At 37.9% G+C, this 17,565-nt stretch overlaps 1 protein-coding gene across 1 annotated transcript in view; it reads right to left on the reverse strand.

Moving 5' to 3' along the window:
* LOC131771910 (uromodulin) overlaps window positions 1-17,565 on the reverse strand; it is a 75,184-nt gene that overhangs the window by 48,028 nt on the left and 9,591 nt on the right. The window contains exons 2-6 of the mRNA XM_066167198.1: window positions 15,472-15,735; window positions 11,985-12,328; window positions 11,747-11,896; window positions 11,110-11,232; window positions 4,476-4,598 (exon numbers count right to left, since the gene is read on the reverse strand). Of these exons, the coding sequence (XP_066023295.1) occupies window positions 4,476-4,598; window positions 11,110-11,232; window positions 11,747-11,896; window positions 11,985-12,309 (721 nt within the window). The 5' untranslated portion in view covers window positions 12,310-12,328; window positions 15,472-15,735. The remainder of the gene's footprint in view (window positions 1-4,475; window positions 4,599-11,109; window positions 11,233-11,746; window positions 11,897-11,984; window positions 12,329-15,471; window positions 15,736-17,565) is intronic.

Raw genomic sequence — 17,565 nt, forward strand, 5'->3', positions numbered from 1 at the left:
TAAATTAAGAGCCAGCCATCTGCTTTGTAAGGGCTGGCACAAAAACTCCTTGCTGCTCCATAACTAGTTTCCAAGGAAAAAATTTTAACCCTTTTCAGAACAATTCTAATAATTCTTTGACTTACGATTAACAACAGAAAAGGATTGTACCTAACACAAAGCTCACCGTTAGCTTTTATGCAAGATACAGTACTTTTTAGTGCATATCCATTCTTTTTAACTGTCTCTCTCTACCTTCGGTTTTCATGTCACAATGAGCCAACACAGGAGTGTCATCAGAAGGTAGCAATGGAATGTTTCCCGCTCGTGTTTATAGACAACCACCGTTACACGTGAACAGGGCTTGACTGAGGTTAACGTTAAACCGGCATGACATTCGGGACCAGTTCTGAAGAGTTTACTATTAAAAAAAACTTTCCATAATATTATAGTTAATATATTGGAACTCATTGGACAGTTCCCTTTAAATTATTAACTTTATAATTTAATAGAGGTGGATCACGTACTCAAGCCTGGTTTAAATATTTTTAACTTTACAATGGTTTTTGACCACACTCTAACGAGTAAACTCTAAAAAAGTTTTATCAAATCTCAGGACGTTAAAGGTGAGGGTGTTGAATATTATGATCCTAGACGGTGACGTTTTTAATAACAGCCAGGGTAAGAGTATTCTTATCATCTCATGTTGGAAAAGGAACAAAGGAATTAGAATATGTATAAAAACTTCTGCAAGTACCACCACGACAGCTTTTTCTTGTTAATGGAAAATCGGCTTTAGAAAATCAACTGTAATACTCAAGAAACGTTTCGGAATCAGCCCAACAATTCCATAATTTGTACAAGGCCATTATCATTCGAGTTCCCACCAGTGAAACCGGAACAATCTATGCCATTGCAGTACCGAGCCTCCTCCACCTCAGGCTTGATTCCAACTGTTACCACTACCTCCCCCAGAGTAACCACCACCTCCGCCTGATGCATCATTATCCTCTGATCCACCTCCTCCACCACCAAACCCACCAACTGCTCCTGGTGGAGGGCCCCCGTTATTACCGCTATTCATACCTCCGACTTGACCTCCGATCCAGCCTTGAGCGCGTGATCCACCTCTTTCCCCATGGGAGGAGCCTAGTCGGGTACAACCTTGACCAAACCAAACGGCACCCACTCCTCCTTGGTAGTTATCGCCGTTACTGTTGCATTTACCTGGCTGCCCACCTGTGCCTCCATTTCGAACTCGTGACGAAACCTGCCCTACACTACTGGTACCATTTGATTCCGCCTGACCATCCACACTATTCTATCCACTCGATGCAGCCCCTCCTCCTCCGGCAGCCAGCAACAGAACATCAGCTGTAGTATAAACAAAACTTCCTCCCCCTCCTCCAGTACCAGCATTGTATTCCACGGACACTCCTAGTTGAGCTGCTGTTTTGTTAGTGCTTTGTCCGCCTTTAACCTCCACTGAATCTCCTCCTCTTTGTCCCACCACAATATTTAACACTGTTCCATTATTCAGTGTGAACTTCTCTCCTATAAACGCTCCTTTTCCGTCATAATACGTTCCTGGAAGGTATCCATAATCGTATGAATGTGTTCCTCCCCGAGCGCCCCAGGCTTTGATGAGGTAGCAGGTGGTCCGTGGAACAGTGAACGTTTGTATAGTGCCAAAGCGTCCCCTTCTCCTATCGGTTTTTAGATTTAAGGTACCTTTAAGAAGAAAAAAGTATTTACGCCTCAATTGTGCTATGAATATGATATCTGTGAAATTTTAGGGGAAAACTTTCAGAAAAAATGTGAATTGAATTTGAAGCGTTGAAAATAACAAGTTAGTCAGTCTGTCTTAAAAATCCAAATATTTTTACGGTAAGAGGCTGTTGCATTGTCAAGAAATCCAGGTCTACAGGAACAGCGATAAGAGCCTATGGTGTTCTCGCAATCGGCATAGCTTGTACAAAGTGATGGGGAAAAGCTGCATTCGTCAACATCTGTAAAAAAGAAAATATCAGTAGCTGACTTATTCTTCTTAGTCTCCCCTGAGGACCATTTAACATACGCTCATCCTTCCCACAAAGGAAAGCCAAGTTACTTTTTCTTCCGTCTATGCAAATTCTGCGGCCTTTATCTTGACGTAGTTGTTTTTTCCCCCAGTATCTTATCACCTCCAACTGAAAAATGAACCAAGGGAGCTACACACTTAACGAACACTATTGAGAATGTGGTCAACTCCTGAAAATTAAAGTGTAAGGTGTCCAAGTTCCGCCGTATCGCTGATACGCAAAATGAACTATTTGCAGTACAATAAAATTAAAAAAATATATAATCGAAAGAAAACAATACGAAGATTTCAGAACATTCGCAGCGCAATTTTAAACTTAAATTAGACGCATAGCTGCGTGAACTCGGGCTTTCAATATCTTACATCCGGGGTTATCTTTAGGGGACTACCGTATTGCCATTGTTACTGTCGTCACGCAATTTCGTCATTGCCGGTCATGAATAAGTCTACTTGTGTTTATTTTTGTCTACTGGAGTGTAATGAGTGTTGTTATGGTACTAGACAACAATAAAAATAATATATTACCATATAGGAGTAGGTTCCTAAAAATGCCAAAGGTTGAAATTCAAGGAATTTTCAATGACTTTGAAGGCCAAGTTTTAGAAAATTGAAGGACCACTTTTGGAAAGGTTTGCGTAAGCAGTTTTAAAGGTATTTAATATTATTTCTCAGTTTTCCATAAAAGTACTATGATTTTCAACTTGAAAATTGCTAAAGAAAAAGCATTGCAAAAATCAAGCCCTTGTCCTCAAATTTAAGTACTTTCAAGGCCTTGAATTTTTATTTTTAAATTCATGCGTCTTCAAGGACTTTCAAGGCTTTTACGAATCCTGAGTAGGTAATGTATTTGCCTTTAACTGCAAGGAGAAGGGAATTTTTTATCTATGATTGGTACCAAGTCATAGTTCATTGCCAAATGTTCACACAGGGGGAGTTGTCAGATATCAGTAAATTGAAGCAATGTTACTGTTCAATAGTTCATATTGTTTTTAATAGAAAAATCTCTGAAACCACTGCAACATTATATAGATAGAGTGAGTGCTTTTGGTAGAGCATCAATTTTGGGAATTACGTATAACAAAACTGTAACAAAATGACGGAGATGTTTCAATACTTGGTATTAATGCTGAGTTCTTTTCCTTTGTATTGATCGTAAACGTCAAATAAGTCTAACCGAGGAAATTATTCACAAGTTATAGCATGAGGTTCAATGTTCTTTCTTCAATTTCTTGGATGATCTGTTCCTGTTAATATTTTGAATAACATTTTACGTACAGTTACAGAATCTAACTCACGTAAAACAAAAGTTGACACGTATATATTATCATTTTCATTAGAAGTGTGGGTAATTCTGTCTGCATTAAAAATGATTGTCTGGTTAACTAAGACAAACTTTAATACAACTGCTTTCCAATATTCATTATTGACACGAGATCATTAGCAGAATTGATTCCTTGTTTGTTATTGTAAATCAAAGAGCATAAACTCATTGCAACACGTTGTTGTCCTGTCCAAATACCAACTCATTAGCTTGGCTTTATGGTGCCGTTATTGTTTTTGCTAAGGTCAATGTACGTTGGAGTAGGACCAGGGTTTTTCTCTATATCTGAATTCAGTTGAAATTTGCAATAGTTTGATAAGTGTATCTGACTCTTATAAAGACACATGGGTTAATTAGAAGAAAACATTGATAAATACCGACTTGCTCCATACTTCAATCTAATTATCCTTTGATACACCCTCACAGAAAAATTCAACAAATACCTCTTCTCGTGTCGTGTAACTATTTAATGTTACCCTCTTCGTATTAAGCTTACAAACACTCTTTGTAACTCTTCTAAACTTCACATAACGACGTAGCCAAGAGGACTTCGGTATGCTTGGACGAATACGCTCATAAATAAATTCCTTCAGTTTTCTGGCCTTTCTTCTAAGACGTTTCAGCCGGTAGCTTCTGGTATTCTACTGGGTTCTCGATCACGTCTAAATACACGGTTGTGGTTACACGTAAACATAATATGAGACAGCTCGTTTGATATAGCAGGTTTCACTCGATAGAAGGTTCAATCGTAAAGGATCGCTCTTAAATTGATCTCTCGTAAAGTTCGCGGACCGACCTGTTCCCAAGACGCTCCACAAGTTTTAGCCTGGGTCTACCGCGAACGGTGTGTGACTTTGTATATATATTGAGCCGGTAATAGCCATCGCATTTTTTTGCGTACATCATGGCAGCCATTGCTTTAAACCATGCGCTCAAGGGTTCATTCTAGCCCGAATAATAAATAATAAATTGCTGACGCGAAACAATTTCCGATCTAATAAAATAATAGTCAAATAAAGCTCAGAGAAATAACATCTTGCAACGACACAATTGCTTTATGAGAACTGTACATTTTTTGATAAAATTTTTTCTTACCTTTGCAGGTATGTCCATCGCCCGAAAAACCGGTTCTGAAAGAGCAGCGATACGATCCCAGAGTGTTTTTGCAATCAGCGTTCACATCACAAACGCTAAAGGAGGCATTACATTCGTCAGCATCTGTTAATGAATATCCAAATCGTTTAGAGCGACAATATACAATGATCATGAAGCACAATTTTAAGCAAATTGTTCAGATCCTCTTTCATCAAGTTAGACACAGTTAATTAAAAAAAACCCAAGAGAGCGAGTGTCAAACAGCTTTATCGAGCAGGCTCTTCAAGAGTTTCTATGGATATCGTTCCAATAACATTGAATCGTTGCTGGGTGTTGGGAATTAAAGCGAGGTGTAAACAATGAGTTCTCCTTACTTAGTAGGATGCAAACGAGTCAAGATTTATCAAATCATACTCTGAAAAAGATAGATTCCTATGAATATGCAATTCTTGCGGTTATCTACTGCCGTACATAGATTGAGATGTTAAATATATAAATAAGAGAAAAGGTAAGGTTAAAAAATACCCGTCATGTTTCGAAATGCGCGGGCGCTTATTCGTAGGCCGGGTAATGCGACTTAAGTTGATTTTAGTTTCTTGCTGTTAGATTAAGAACCAGCCATCTGGTCTGTAAGGGCTGACATAAAATTTCCTTGCTTTTTCATAACAAGTTTCCAAGGAAAAAATTTTAAACATTTTAGAACAATTCTAACATTCCTTTGACATAGTAACAATCTTTTCCAGTCCCTCCACCAAACGATCAGACTTACGATCAACAATATAAAAGGATTGTACCAAGCACAAAGCTGACCGTCAGCTTTTATGTCATGTACGATACTTTTTAGTGCATATCCATTATTTTAACTTTCTTACTCTACCTTCGGTTTTCATGTCACAATGAGCCAACACAGGAGTGTCAGGTTTGATGAAATTCAGCCAGTATTTTCCGCTGACCGCTTGTCCACCTTCACTCGCCCTGATTTCCTTACACGAGTCTGCAGACAACTCTGGAATTGCACCGAGAATAGCTAGAAAATAAGAAAATGAGAAAGTGAAGAAAAAACGCGATATCACCCCCTCTAAAACAGTTAGCCGAATCATTTTGCCTTAACGCTCACCTCTCTTCATATCTCGTCTGAAGTAATATCTCTCAGAGTTGGGTACAAAATCTTGAGGCTTGGCTTCCTTTGTTCGGTTACTCACCTCACACTTGTCTTGTGTGAAGACGTAGTTAAAGCTTTGACATCTGACGTCACGATAACATTCCCGCAAACTCAGATCTCCGAATGCTGCTCTAGTGATTGTTTTAAAAATGTGATTTTGAAGCATCTTACCAAGAATGGAGACTTCGCGTGTATCACGGTGGTACTGAGCAACAACTGAGTGAAACAATACCAACATGAAAAGGAAAACTGGTAAATGAAAGAACTCTTGGACTCCCATTGTAGTTATATAATTTCACCTGAAATGAAATCATAAAGTTTGAGAGCACAGTGGTACAAATATGAGTATATCCATAGAAAAACAGGAAATAAGATAACTGCAGAGGCACTTATTGTTTGGAAGTTTTTAAAGCTGTATGACATATCGCAGACACGCATGTCGAGCGATATGTCATGCACCCGACAAATTTAAAGCTTAGTGTAAAAAAGCAAGCGTGAGATATGGCGCTAGTCGATAAGACACGGATACCAAAACAGTCCCATTGCGCGTTCGTCTATGGTTTAATCAAAGGTTTCTACTAATTTTTATCTAATAAGAAGTTGTCAAAGCTTTTTGAATGCAATTCCTTAAACGCAGAGACAGTTTTTACTAGGTACAGCAAACCGTCGTCGTCCCGGTGTTATAAAGTAACAGACTTCTTTGACAGTTAGCACACAGTTCGCCGCCCCTGAAAACGGGTATTAAAAATTTCCCAAAATGATATCTTTGGTTTAGCTCTGTCCTATAATGATGATAACAGAAGGTACTACCTCTATGCTATGAACTTGCCTGAGTGAGTATTGCAGTGTTCCTTCACTTTTCAAAATCGATAAAGAGACCTTTGGAAACAAATTGACTTCAAATGGAATTTGACTTGTATTGAAAGACGAAGTTCACAGACTATAACATGCTTAAATGATAAAACTATGAAACACGATGTTCTTTTTAAAACTTCTTTTAATAACATCTGCAGGCTTTCTTTGAAACAATTTTGGCTGAGATACACGCAGAATTTCTGTTTTCTTTGAAATTCGAGGAAATGGTAACGAAACTTTTACTTTTATCTAAAAGAAAACTTTATAAGAATTCTTTGGCTTTTCAAAATTCGTTTCCTATTATCGTTTGTTTGATAATAACAATATTGTTCTTGTTACGAATAGGTCAGAACCGTAAACGTAGCACAGTGATACAAATATGTGGCCGTCCACAAAAAAACAGGGAATACGGTAACTGCAGAGGCACTTATTGTTCGGCTGTTTTTCAAGCAGTATGACATATCGCAGACACGCATGACGAGCGATATGACATGCAAGCCACAAATTTAAAGCCTAGTGTAAAAAAGCAAGAGTGAGATATGGCACGAGTCGAAAAGGCACGGATACAGTCCCATTGCACGTTCGTCTATAGCTTAATCAAAATTTTCACTTATTTTTTTCCAATAAGAAGTTGTCAAAGCTTTTTGAATGCAATTCCTCAAAGGCAGAAATAGTTTTTACTAAGTACATTCTGGTTCGAGGGTTTTGTTTTGCATACTTAGATCAACCCTTCATGAGAACAAAACACATAAATTTTGGTTTTTTAACGGTTTTTTCCACTTCAAATTTGTTTGTTGTTTGACACCTACTTTGACGCTACTGCCATGACCCGAAATATGCAATTTTTTATGTCGGCTCAGCGGAAAATTCCAACTTTTTCCCTAGGATATTTTTATCCAGCCTGACTAAAATAGGGTAGAAGAGCATGGAAATATAACAACATGTTGTGGTTTCGGCGGAATTCTAGAAAAGCTGCAAAATTTATGCGGCTAACTTATGTTTGACGAGTGATTTGAGTCCATAAAAGCTTTTTTAAGACTCGCAACAGGATAAAACATCATTAAGTAAAGAGAAATCTTCATCTTCATCTAGAAAATTACAGCCCTCGAAAGTTGACTCTTAGCTCTAGGCAACCTATTGTCTTGTTTATCACTAAGTTAACGTGGAAGGGGAAAGAACTTTAGAGGCAGGATAGCTCTGACAAGATTCAAGTTTATTCAGAATATTTTATGTTGTTTATTTAGGAACTGCTTAACTTGACTGCACTTAAAGTACAAAATTAAAATAGCGTTTGGAGGTGTAATACTGAAGCGAGTGGTGACTGATTGCCTCTAAAAAGATTCCACTCGGTGACCTCCTGCTCTAGTTATTTCGACTTGATTGAATATACAATCGATACAGATTGAAATTTTTGGTCGATTCGTGTCACTCATTTGCCTTTTTTAAAATTACTTTATGTGGGTTACATTTGCCATAAATGTGTGGTTGAAATAACTTATTTCCACTGGTTTTAACTGACTGAGTCACCGAAAAATAAGGAAACTGACTTGAAGGTGTGTTTAAACCATTTTTATTCGGTAAAAGTCATGTAAAAAGTAGTTTACCTCTTCTCAATTTAGCGATTAGTATTATAATTGTGTATTTAAAAGAGTAAACGGTGCATGTTACGGAACAAACCGTTAATTAAATGTGTAGAACCACACAATATCAACCATACGATCTGATCAGGCAATAGATCTGATACATTCGTTTTAATGCCATTAAAATTTGACCCTTTGAAATCATACTCAATCTTTGACAACCCAGATGTTACATCATATCCATTAAGATTCTGAAAATAAAGAGCAGAAAAAAAATGGCATTGGAAACATTTTGATATTGCAAACTTTCCTATCACTTCCTTCTCCACCTTCGAGAACACTTTTCAAATCATTAAAAAAAATCTAGTTCTTTTCCTTTTTTTTCTTTGTTTTGTATTTACTTATTTATTTATCAAGGTGGTAATCATGACCAATCACAGAGCGCTTACTACCTGTAAGAATATTAAAGCATAATACTCATAAATGTAACTGTAATTTTAGAACGATTACACAAAATGCACAATTTTCTCGACCAACTTCGATTTAGTCGGTGCCGCAGTAGCGGAGGTGACACCACGGTGTGCCATTTATGAAGTAAACATAATAACCTCCGCAGTTTATCACTTTGACAGCACTTGATTTGTAGCAGCAGTCTGACTGCCAATGGAAGCAAACCGTCCTGGTGACCTGACCATCAGCTTGTGTGGGATGCGTACCATTTATCCATCCGGGTACGTGAGAATTGCATCGGTGTGTTGGAGGGCATGAGGTAGGCATTCTTGTCCCCGCTGCTCCTTCAAAACGATACCAACCCGTGAGTCCGTTGTCGCAAACCGTGTCTTGATTGTCGTAGGTTACCTTTCTGTCTCCCCCGTCAGACTCTGATAATTTTGACATTCTAAAAAAAGGGGGAAAGTTTAAAGATTTTAGAAAGGTATAAAGGAAAAAGAATAGAAAGAATCAACACAAAAAAAAGCTTAAAACTAAACAAGAAATGAAATGAAGGCCATATCCTCGATATTTGCTTGAAAATCTACTATTTATTTCATTATGTCTATGTTATTCTATGCTGTAACAATTTCAATGGTTGTCATTCAGGAATACACATGGACCGAAAAAAATTACGTCCTGCACCTAGCCGTCTTGATAATACAAGATTGGCCAATATCTGATTAATTACATGACGAATAGATAACACCAAAGGATTACACTTTTAATCAAAATTATAGCAAAGTTCTCGAGCTTGATTGGTTATCACCAGCTCGACTTGAGCACTTGTAATTGGACATTGTAATAGGACAGTAAAAGGAACAGTTAACACGCCATGCCTGTGTAAGTGGACAGAACGCATCATGTGCGCGCGATGTTATCTCGCATTTCGCCGAATCAACTGTTGCTCGTTTTTTATCTTCTATGAAAACCTACAACCGATGTCTAATTTCTTTCTCAAATTTTGTCATAGTTTTGATTAATTGGTAACAGGAATTCAAGTCGTCCAGTTTTGTCTGTAATCGTACTCGAAACTGTTATATTACGCGGTTCGCAGACTCAAACCATTTATATACAGGGATTCCAATGATAATCCAAAAATGTTCCCATAATCGACCTGAATAAACATCCAATTTTGACAGTAGAGTAGGTTTTTTGCGAATAGAAAATTACACCTTAGCGGGCGAGATTGGCGACGGTTTCCTATCTCTTCACTCTCTTGTTACTTTTAAAAATTTTGTTTTCTTCGATATCAAGTGGAAAATTCTCTTCAGAGTAGCCAAGAACGCAGAATTGGCTTTATCTCGCTTTTCGACACTTTACTTGCACAGACAGTCGCAAAAAAGGTAATACATTGTTTCTTTTTTAGGTACTAGTTACTCTTCACTCAATCAGGTTATCATCTCAGTGATTTTCATATTAACCAGATACCAGTGGTCAGCATGAAAGAATAGATACAGAAAGAGCAGCAGGATTGAGGTGCAACATTTACATAGAGAAGAATCGATTCGTCTTCCTACCTGATGGGAGATTACCGCAGGATCTTCCATCCCCTTTGTACGGATGGTTACATGAGCAGCTAAACGATCCAAGAGTGTTAGTGCATGAGGCTGAAACGTGGCAATCATGTACACCACTGGCACATTCATTAATATCTGTCGATATAGATAAGAAAGTTGATACACATAATACAATGAAGAGGAACAATAAGGACCTGTTTACATGGAGGTAGTGGAAATCAGGTCGGTGAGGTAACCGATATAGTCTAGGTAACCGGCCTGTCCATGTAATTCCTTATTAATTTTTATCATGATCAAGTTTACATGATAGGTGAGTTACCCGCCTAAGCGCATTACTCGGTGTGCTAAGTAGGGTAGCCCTGTCAGCCGTGGCCGTAATATGTGTTTTATGAGAAATTGTTGTAAATATAAGCTTCTAGAAATCTCCGGACTGCCTAGTCATGCTGATATGCGTACCATAGAACTTTCTAGAACATTTCGTCAAGAAATAAACATGACGGTTTTGATGAAAGGATTGCTGTTGCGTCTCCTTAAGCTACCTGATTCCCCCATAAGACTCTGCACTATTTTTTTGGTCCCCCATTCCTCATTGGCAGTTTCTTGGCATTCAATTTTCTATATTTCGTTTATGATTTCAATTGTTTTGAGGAAGAAGGTGCGAAATTCATTAGCTAGCTTTGTGGGGTCGTCGTGCTATGGGAGAGCCGTCTCAAGTGGTTCCCTAGACAAGGAATTAACCAAATGAAATAGCTTGCAGAAGTCACCCACCCACACACTGATCAATTAGGTTTGAATTATGATTCACACGTGAAGATTTAAGAAGTGTAGAGTACTGATTAAGATAACATCAAAGAATATCTAAAGAAAACAATACGAAGATTCTAGAACATTTGCACCGAACTTTTAAATTTATATAAGGAATAAATTGTTGACGAGAGACAATTTCAGATTTAATGAGGTAATAGTCGAAGAATGCTCAGACATTGCTTTATGAGGACTGTACTTTTTCTGATAAAATTTCTTCTCACCTTTGCAGGTATGTCCATCTCCAGAAAAACCGGTTCTGCAAGAGCAGCGATACGATCCCACAGTGTTTTTGCAATCAGCGTTCACATCACAAACGCTAACGGAGGCATTACATTCGTCGGTATCTGTTAATGAACATCCAAATCGTTTAGAGAGACAATATACGTTAATCATAAAGTACAACTTTAAGCAAATTATTGTTCAGATCTTCTTTCATCAAGTTAGTCACTGTTAAAAAAATAAAACACAAAACAAAAAACAACCGTGTGAGGCTCAAACAGCTTTATCGAGCTGGCTCTCCAAGAGTTTCTATGTATATCATTCCAATAGCATGTCAAATCGTTGGTTGGTTTTAAGATTACAGCAAGGCATAAACAATGAGTTCACTTTGCCTAGTAGGATGCAAACGAGTCAAGATTTATCAAATCCTACTTCAAAAAACTTAAATTCCAGTGATATGCAATTCTTGCTGTTATCTGTTGTCGTACATGGATTGAAATATGAAATATATAAACGAGATAAAAGATACAACCAACAACAAAAAAGGATTGCACCTGAAAGAAAAACTGGCCATTAGTTTTTATGCAAGGCACAATACTTTCTAGTGCATATCCATTCTGTTTAACTGTTTTACTTTACCTTCAGTTTTCATGTCACAATGAGCCAACACAGGAGTGTCAGGTTTGATGAAATTCAGCCAGTATTTTCTGCTGACCGCTTCTCCACCTTCACTCGCCTTGATTTCCTTGCATGAGTCTGCAGACAACTCTGGAATGGCACCGAGAATAGCTAGAAATAAGAAAATGAGAAAGTGAAGAAAAACGCGATATCTCCCTCTCTAAAACAGTCAGCAAAATTATTTTGCCTTAATGCTCACCTCTCTTCATATCTCGTCTGAAGTAATATCTCTCAGAGTTGGTTACAAAATCTTCAGGCCTGGCTTCCTTTGTGCGTTTACTCAGTTCACACTTGTCCTGTGTGAACACATAGTTAAAGCTTTGGCATCTGACGTCACGATAACATTCCTGCAAACACACATCACCGAATGCTGCTCCAGTGATTGTTTTAAAAATGTGTTTTTGAAGCATTTTACCAAGGATGGAGACTTCGCGTGTATCACGGTGGTACTGAGTAACAACTGAATGAAACGATACCAACACGAAGAGGAAAACTGGTAAATGAAAGAACGCTTGGATTCCCATTGTGGTTAAATAATTTCACCTGGAATGAAATCATGAAGTTTGAGAGCACAGTGATACAAATATGTGGCCGTCCATGACGAGGGATATGTCATGCATACGACAAATTTAAAACTTGATGTGAAAAAGCAAGAGTTAGATATGGCACTAGACGATGAGACACGGATACTAAAACAGTCCTTTTGCGCGTTGATCTATGGTTTAATCAAACCAGAAACAGATTTTACTAAGTACAACGAACGGTCGTCGTCCCCATGCATGGAAAAAAAAAGGACATCTAAATATAAAGTAACAGACTCCTTTGAGACCCATTCCCTAACGCACTAACAGCTCTTCCTGCTGATCCAAACATTCACGCTATACTTTTAAAATAACACACAGTTAGCCGCCCCTGATAACGCCTAGTAACTGTATCTTTGGTTTAGCTCTGTCCTATCATGATGATAATAGAACCATAAGGTACTTCTCCTATGCTACGAACTTGCCTGAGTGAGTATCGCAGTCTTCCTTCACTTTTCAAAATCGATAAAGAGATCTTTGGAAACAAATTGACTTCAAATGGAACTTGACTTGTATTGAAAGAAGAACATTATAGGCCACAACATGCTTAAACGATGAGACCATGAAACATGATGCTCTTTTTGAAACTCCTTTTAATATCATTTTGGCTGAGATCCACGCAGAATTTCCGTTTTCTTGGAAATTCAAAATACGACATCGTTGTTATGATGCAAGTAAATGGCAACGAAACTCTTAGTTTTATCTAAAATAAAAAAAAAATTGTTGAGAATTCTTTGGCTTTTCAAAACTCGTTTCTTATTATCTTTCGTTTGGCACAGCTATAATATATATCCTCGTTAGGAATAGGGCTGAACTGTGAACGTATTTTTCACTTAGGTCATGACATTAAGCCAAAGGGTTAAAGCCAAGCTGAACGTATTTCGGTTGTTCCGTCATCCAGCCCGACCCAAAAAGCATTTTATAATATGACTGCTGCTCTTTCTCTTGGTCTGTTTTTTTCACTTTGACAAGAGGCACTTTCTTGCAATCACTTTTGTTAAGAGTTCTGTCTTTATCGTTCAGATTTTATTCTTGCTCCTCAGTTCAGTCGCTGCTGAGACCTAAAAACCATGGCTGATCTCAGAAAGGAGCGAGTTTAAGAGATAAGTAAAGTTTTCATCATTACAGACCAACATTATCAAACCAGCGGGTGCCGGTGAAGCTTATTAGCATACTAATTAGAGTCGAATTTTGAGAGCAAAGTGATACAAACATGTGGCCATTTACAGAAAAAGAGGGAATACGATAGCTGCAGAGCCACCTGTTGTTTGGCTTTGCTCCAAGCAGTATGACATATCGCACACACATAGGGAGCGATATGACATGCATACGATAAATTTAAAACTTAATATGAAAGGTGTGCATGAGATATGGCACGGATCGATTAAGACGCGAATATTGAAAACAGTTATATATCGCGTTCGTCTATCTTTAAATAAAAAATTTAGCTTAGTTTCTAAATAGTAGTGTCAAAGCTTCTTAAATGCATTTCCCCAATGACAGCTAATGCAAACTGGAAACAGACATCTAAATAATAAAGCAACTGAATTCTTTATGACCCATTTCCTAATGTATTAGTAGTTCTTTCTTCTGATCCAAACATTCACGCTATACTTTCAGAATAGCACACAGTTCGCCGCCCCTGAAACTCTCATGAACATTTCCCAAAATAATATTGTTCGTTTAGCTCCATGCTATCATGATGATAAAAGAACCATAAGGTACTTCTCCTATGCTATGAACTTGCCTGAGTGAATACCGCAATCTTCCTTTCCTTTTCAAGATCGAAAAACTGATATTTGGGAGAGAGATAACTTTGAAACTTAGCCTCCGTTGAAATTGGAACTTTATACAGGCCAGAACGTGCGCAAGCGGTGTCAATATGTAACAAGATGCTTTATGTCAAAAGTTCTAATGCCACCAGCAGACTTTCTTAGACCTATTTTGGCCAAAAGTCTAAACCTGATATCGTCGTTATAATGTAAATAAACGGCAGCGAAACTCTTAGTTATATGTTCTGAGAAAATATCTCGGAAAAAGTCGGACTTTCCAAACTCGTTTCTTTTCATCTTTCGTTATAATACAGCTATGAAAAGTTTTCTTTTTAACCGTAAAGGAGGGTAAATTTTAGTCCCCAGGTCATTATTCAGAGACTGAGAGTAGATAAGATCCTTGTGGCATGATCAAAAAAAACATGTGAACTCAGTTCGGCTCAACCTGATTCAGCCAAAAGGTCCTATAAGCATTTTACTACACGAATGCAATTCTGTATCTTTGTTCCTTATAATTGCATTTTGCCCAGACCGACGAAGATCATAGTCCGATGTGTTAGTAATTACTCGAGTGATTATGGATTGGTAATTTTTATGAACTAGTCTATGCGCTATTTCCATATCAATATGTCAGACAGATAACGCAATCTTAAAACTCGGATTCCATTTTCACTTTGACAAAAGGCACGCGCGGTTTTTTGGCAATCACATCTCTTGAGAGTTTTGCCGTAAATCTTTTGGTTTTTTTCTCTTTCTTACTCTTTAGTGCAATCACTGATGGAACCTAGAAATCATGGCTCGTGTCAAAACGAAGCGTGCTCAAGAGTAAAGACAAGTGTGAGCTAGCGTATTGTCCAACATTGGCCGTTTTTATGCAAGAGACGTTAAAGTTGTCTAAGACGTTAAAGTCGACTTGAACGTCTTAGACAACTTTAACGTCTCTAGCATAAAAACGGTCTTTATCAAACTAGCGAGTACAAAAGTTCTCTTAAAAGCGTATGAATAATTTAACAAGAGGAGATTCTGACATCAACGAATCATGTTTTGAAAAAAGATTCTGGCGCAAGAGCTTCACTTTTGATGATAGAGCCGTGAGTTAAGTCAGGCTTAAAGTCTGTAGCTCAGTAATACATTGCTGAACTGGCTTCTTTAGTATATCCTTTGAAATAATTTGACTTCGCTTCCCGAAAAAAGCCTCTGTGGTCAGCTGCATAACAAAGGACACACTCAATTAAAACTATCCAAAATGAAGCTATAAGCTCCACTTTACTTAGTCTTCTTGTGATACATACTAAATAAGATTAATTTTTTTCGAAAGTACTTTGGTACTCACTCAAGAGTGTTCCTCATAACTGACAACTTTTGGTCATCATCATTTCTTCCGTTGTGTGAGTCGAATTTCTGTAAGTTGAATCAAACGCAAACTTCTAGCTAATTTTCAATGACGATAGACTAGTCCAAAATATCTGTTTAACTGCAATAGAACTACAAGGCTTGTGAGGATTCTCTTCTCAGAAAGATATCTAAGCCTAGTCACCTGGTGATGTTTTGAGGCACGACCAGCCGTTTATTTTTCGCACATGATGTGGGAGGTTGACTGTCATGCAAATTAAAAATATGGTAAGTTTCTAAAGAAACTGTTGTGCTGCGTCGGTACGAGATGTAACAGGGTAATTTAATATAATCAACTTAGTTGATAACGTAAATTGGCCACCGCCATGAGTTTAAAGGCTCTAAAGGCTGACGTTTCGAGCGTTAGCCCTTCGTCAAAAGCTTCGTTAGCAATTCGTCAGAGCGATTCCAATCGCTCAAGGGCTAACGCTCGAAACGTCAGCCTCTTTGAACTCCTTACGGTAAACAATTCACGTTATCAACTCAGTTTATCACACTAAATTAACCTGTCATGCAAATTATTGACGTCGGGTCTCTCCGCCAAAATTAAGTTTCAGAAGAAACATAACAGGTATTGTCCTTGATGCATTTTAAATATTAACTTTTTGATTAACACTAGAAAATCCTCTTTGTGAGACTTGGCGGATCAAAGTTTTGCAGAAAGTGGAAAAAGTTATCAATTTGTATGGAATTAAAATCGTTTTTTCCTCGATGGGGTCACTTCGGATCGCAACGTTTCGATCGATCGCATCTGAGCGTATGCTTCCAACGATCAAAGAACACAGCTACAGGCGTATCCAGTCGACCTTATCACCTGAATGCAAGTTCGATTCACATCGTATTCAACTGTGTTCATCATGATTAATAACTATAACCTACTTACAACAGCAATAATTTGATACGTCTAAACACGCGCATAATAGTTCACAATAATTTTCCGACTAGCTCTTTTCTCCTAAACTGACGGTTCAATGGCTGATAGCTATTAACAATGTTTTTGTTATCAACCACCTGCTGAACTGAGACACACTGCTTAGCTTTCTCTTCGTGTATCCGTTCTATAATAAAGCACACTGTTTCAACCAGTCAGAGCACATGTTTTATCCAAACTCACTCGCTTTGTAGAAAGCGGACGTTGGGACTTTACGTTTGTTCTCAATCAAGCGAGGCGGCGTTTAACGAATCAAGGGGTGTGATTTTTTCGCGTGTTAAGTTTTTTCTGGGCTTATGCATTTACGCTACGGTAAACAGGTAGCATTTGTATGGTAAATAGAGTGTTTCAATCGAGCAAACGACGATAGTCTTCTACATGATTCAACGGCGTGGTAGGCTTCGGATGTTAATACCAGGTTACACATGCTCTCATCACCTTTGCATCGCATGGTGAGCCTCTACTTGAATACATCTTCCGCCAGTTTTAAGCAATATAAAGGAAAAAAACGGTGACATCTCTTTACTTCAGATAGGAAAGCCACAGTCGCCCCACCATCCACCCCACCGTGACAATTTGCATCCTAAAAAAATCTACCAGAATCACTCCCACGGGAAGGATTTGTCTTATCATCAGTTTTGCCGATGGTTTGAATCTGCCGCTCGTATGATAATCGGAAATTTTGAAAAATCCCACGTATATTTTAAAGCTGTTTCCGCCATTGTTCCAAAGTAGCCATATACGGTCATTGTTAATGGTTAAACAAAGCCTGCTTAACTTTAAGCTGATCCGCTTTTCTTGATACACTTTTAGGAATAGGTCTTTTTTTCTAATTTACATAGCCTTATCTAAATACAAAGACGACTCTCACCCCTCCCCTCAATCAAATTCTGCCTGGAAAGTCGCGGAAATATGGTGTTCCAACAGTGTTTACCTACTCCTACCTAAAAATATCGATCAACCTGATTAAATGGCAAAAAAATTGATTAAAAAAGATTTTCAACGACCGATGACGGCAAAGCTGAATCAGTGATTTATTATTATTATTTATTATGTCTATTATGTCTTATATGAATTATATGAATTATGTCTTGTGGTCGTTAT

The sequence above is a fragment of the Pocillopora verrucosa genome, chromosome 5, assembly GCF_036669915.1.
Source record: "Pocillopora verrucosa isolate sample1 chromosome 5, ASM3666991v2, whole genome shotgun sequence".
Classification (NCBI taxonomy): domain Eukaryota; kingdom Metazoa; phylum Cnidaria; class Anthozoa; order Scleractinia; family Pocilloporidae; genus Pocillopora; species Pocillopora verrucosa.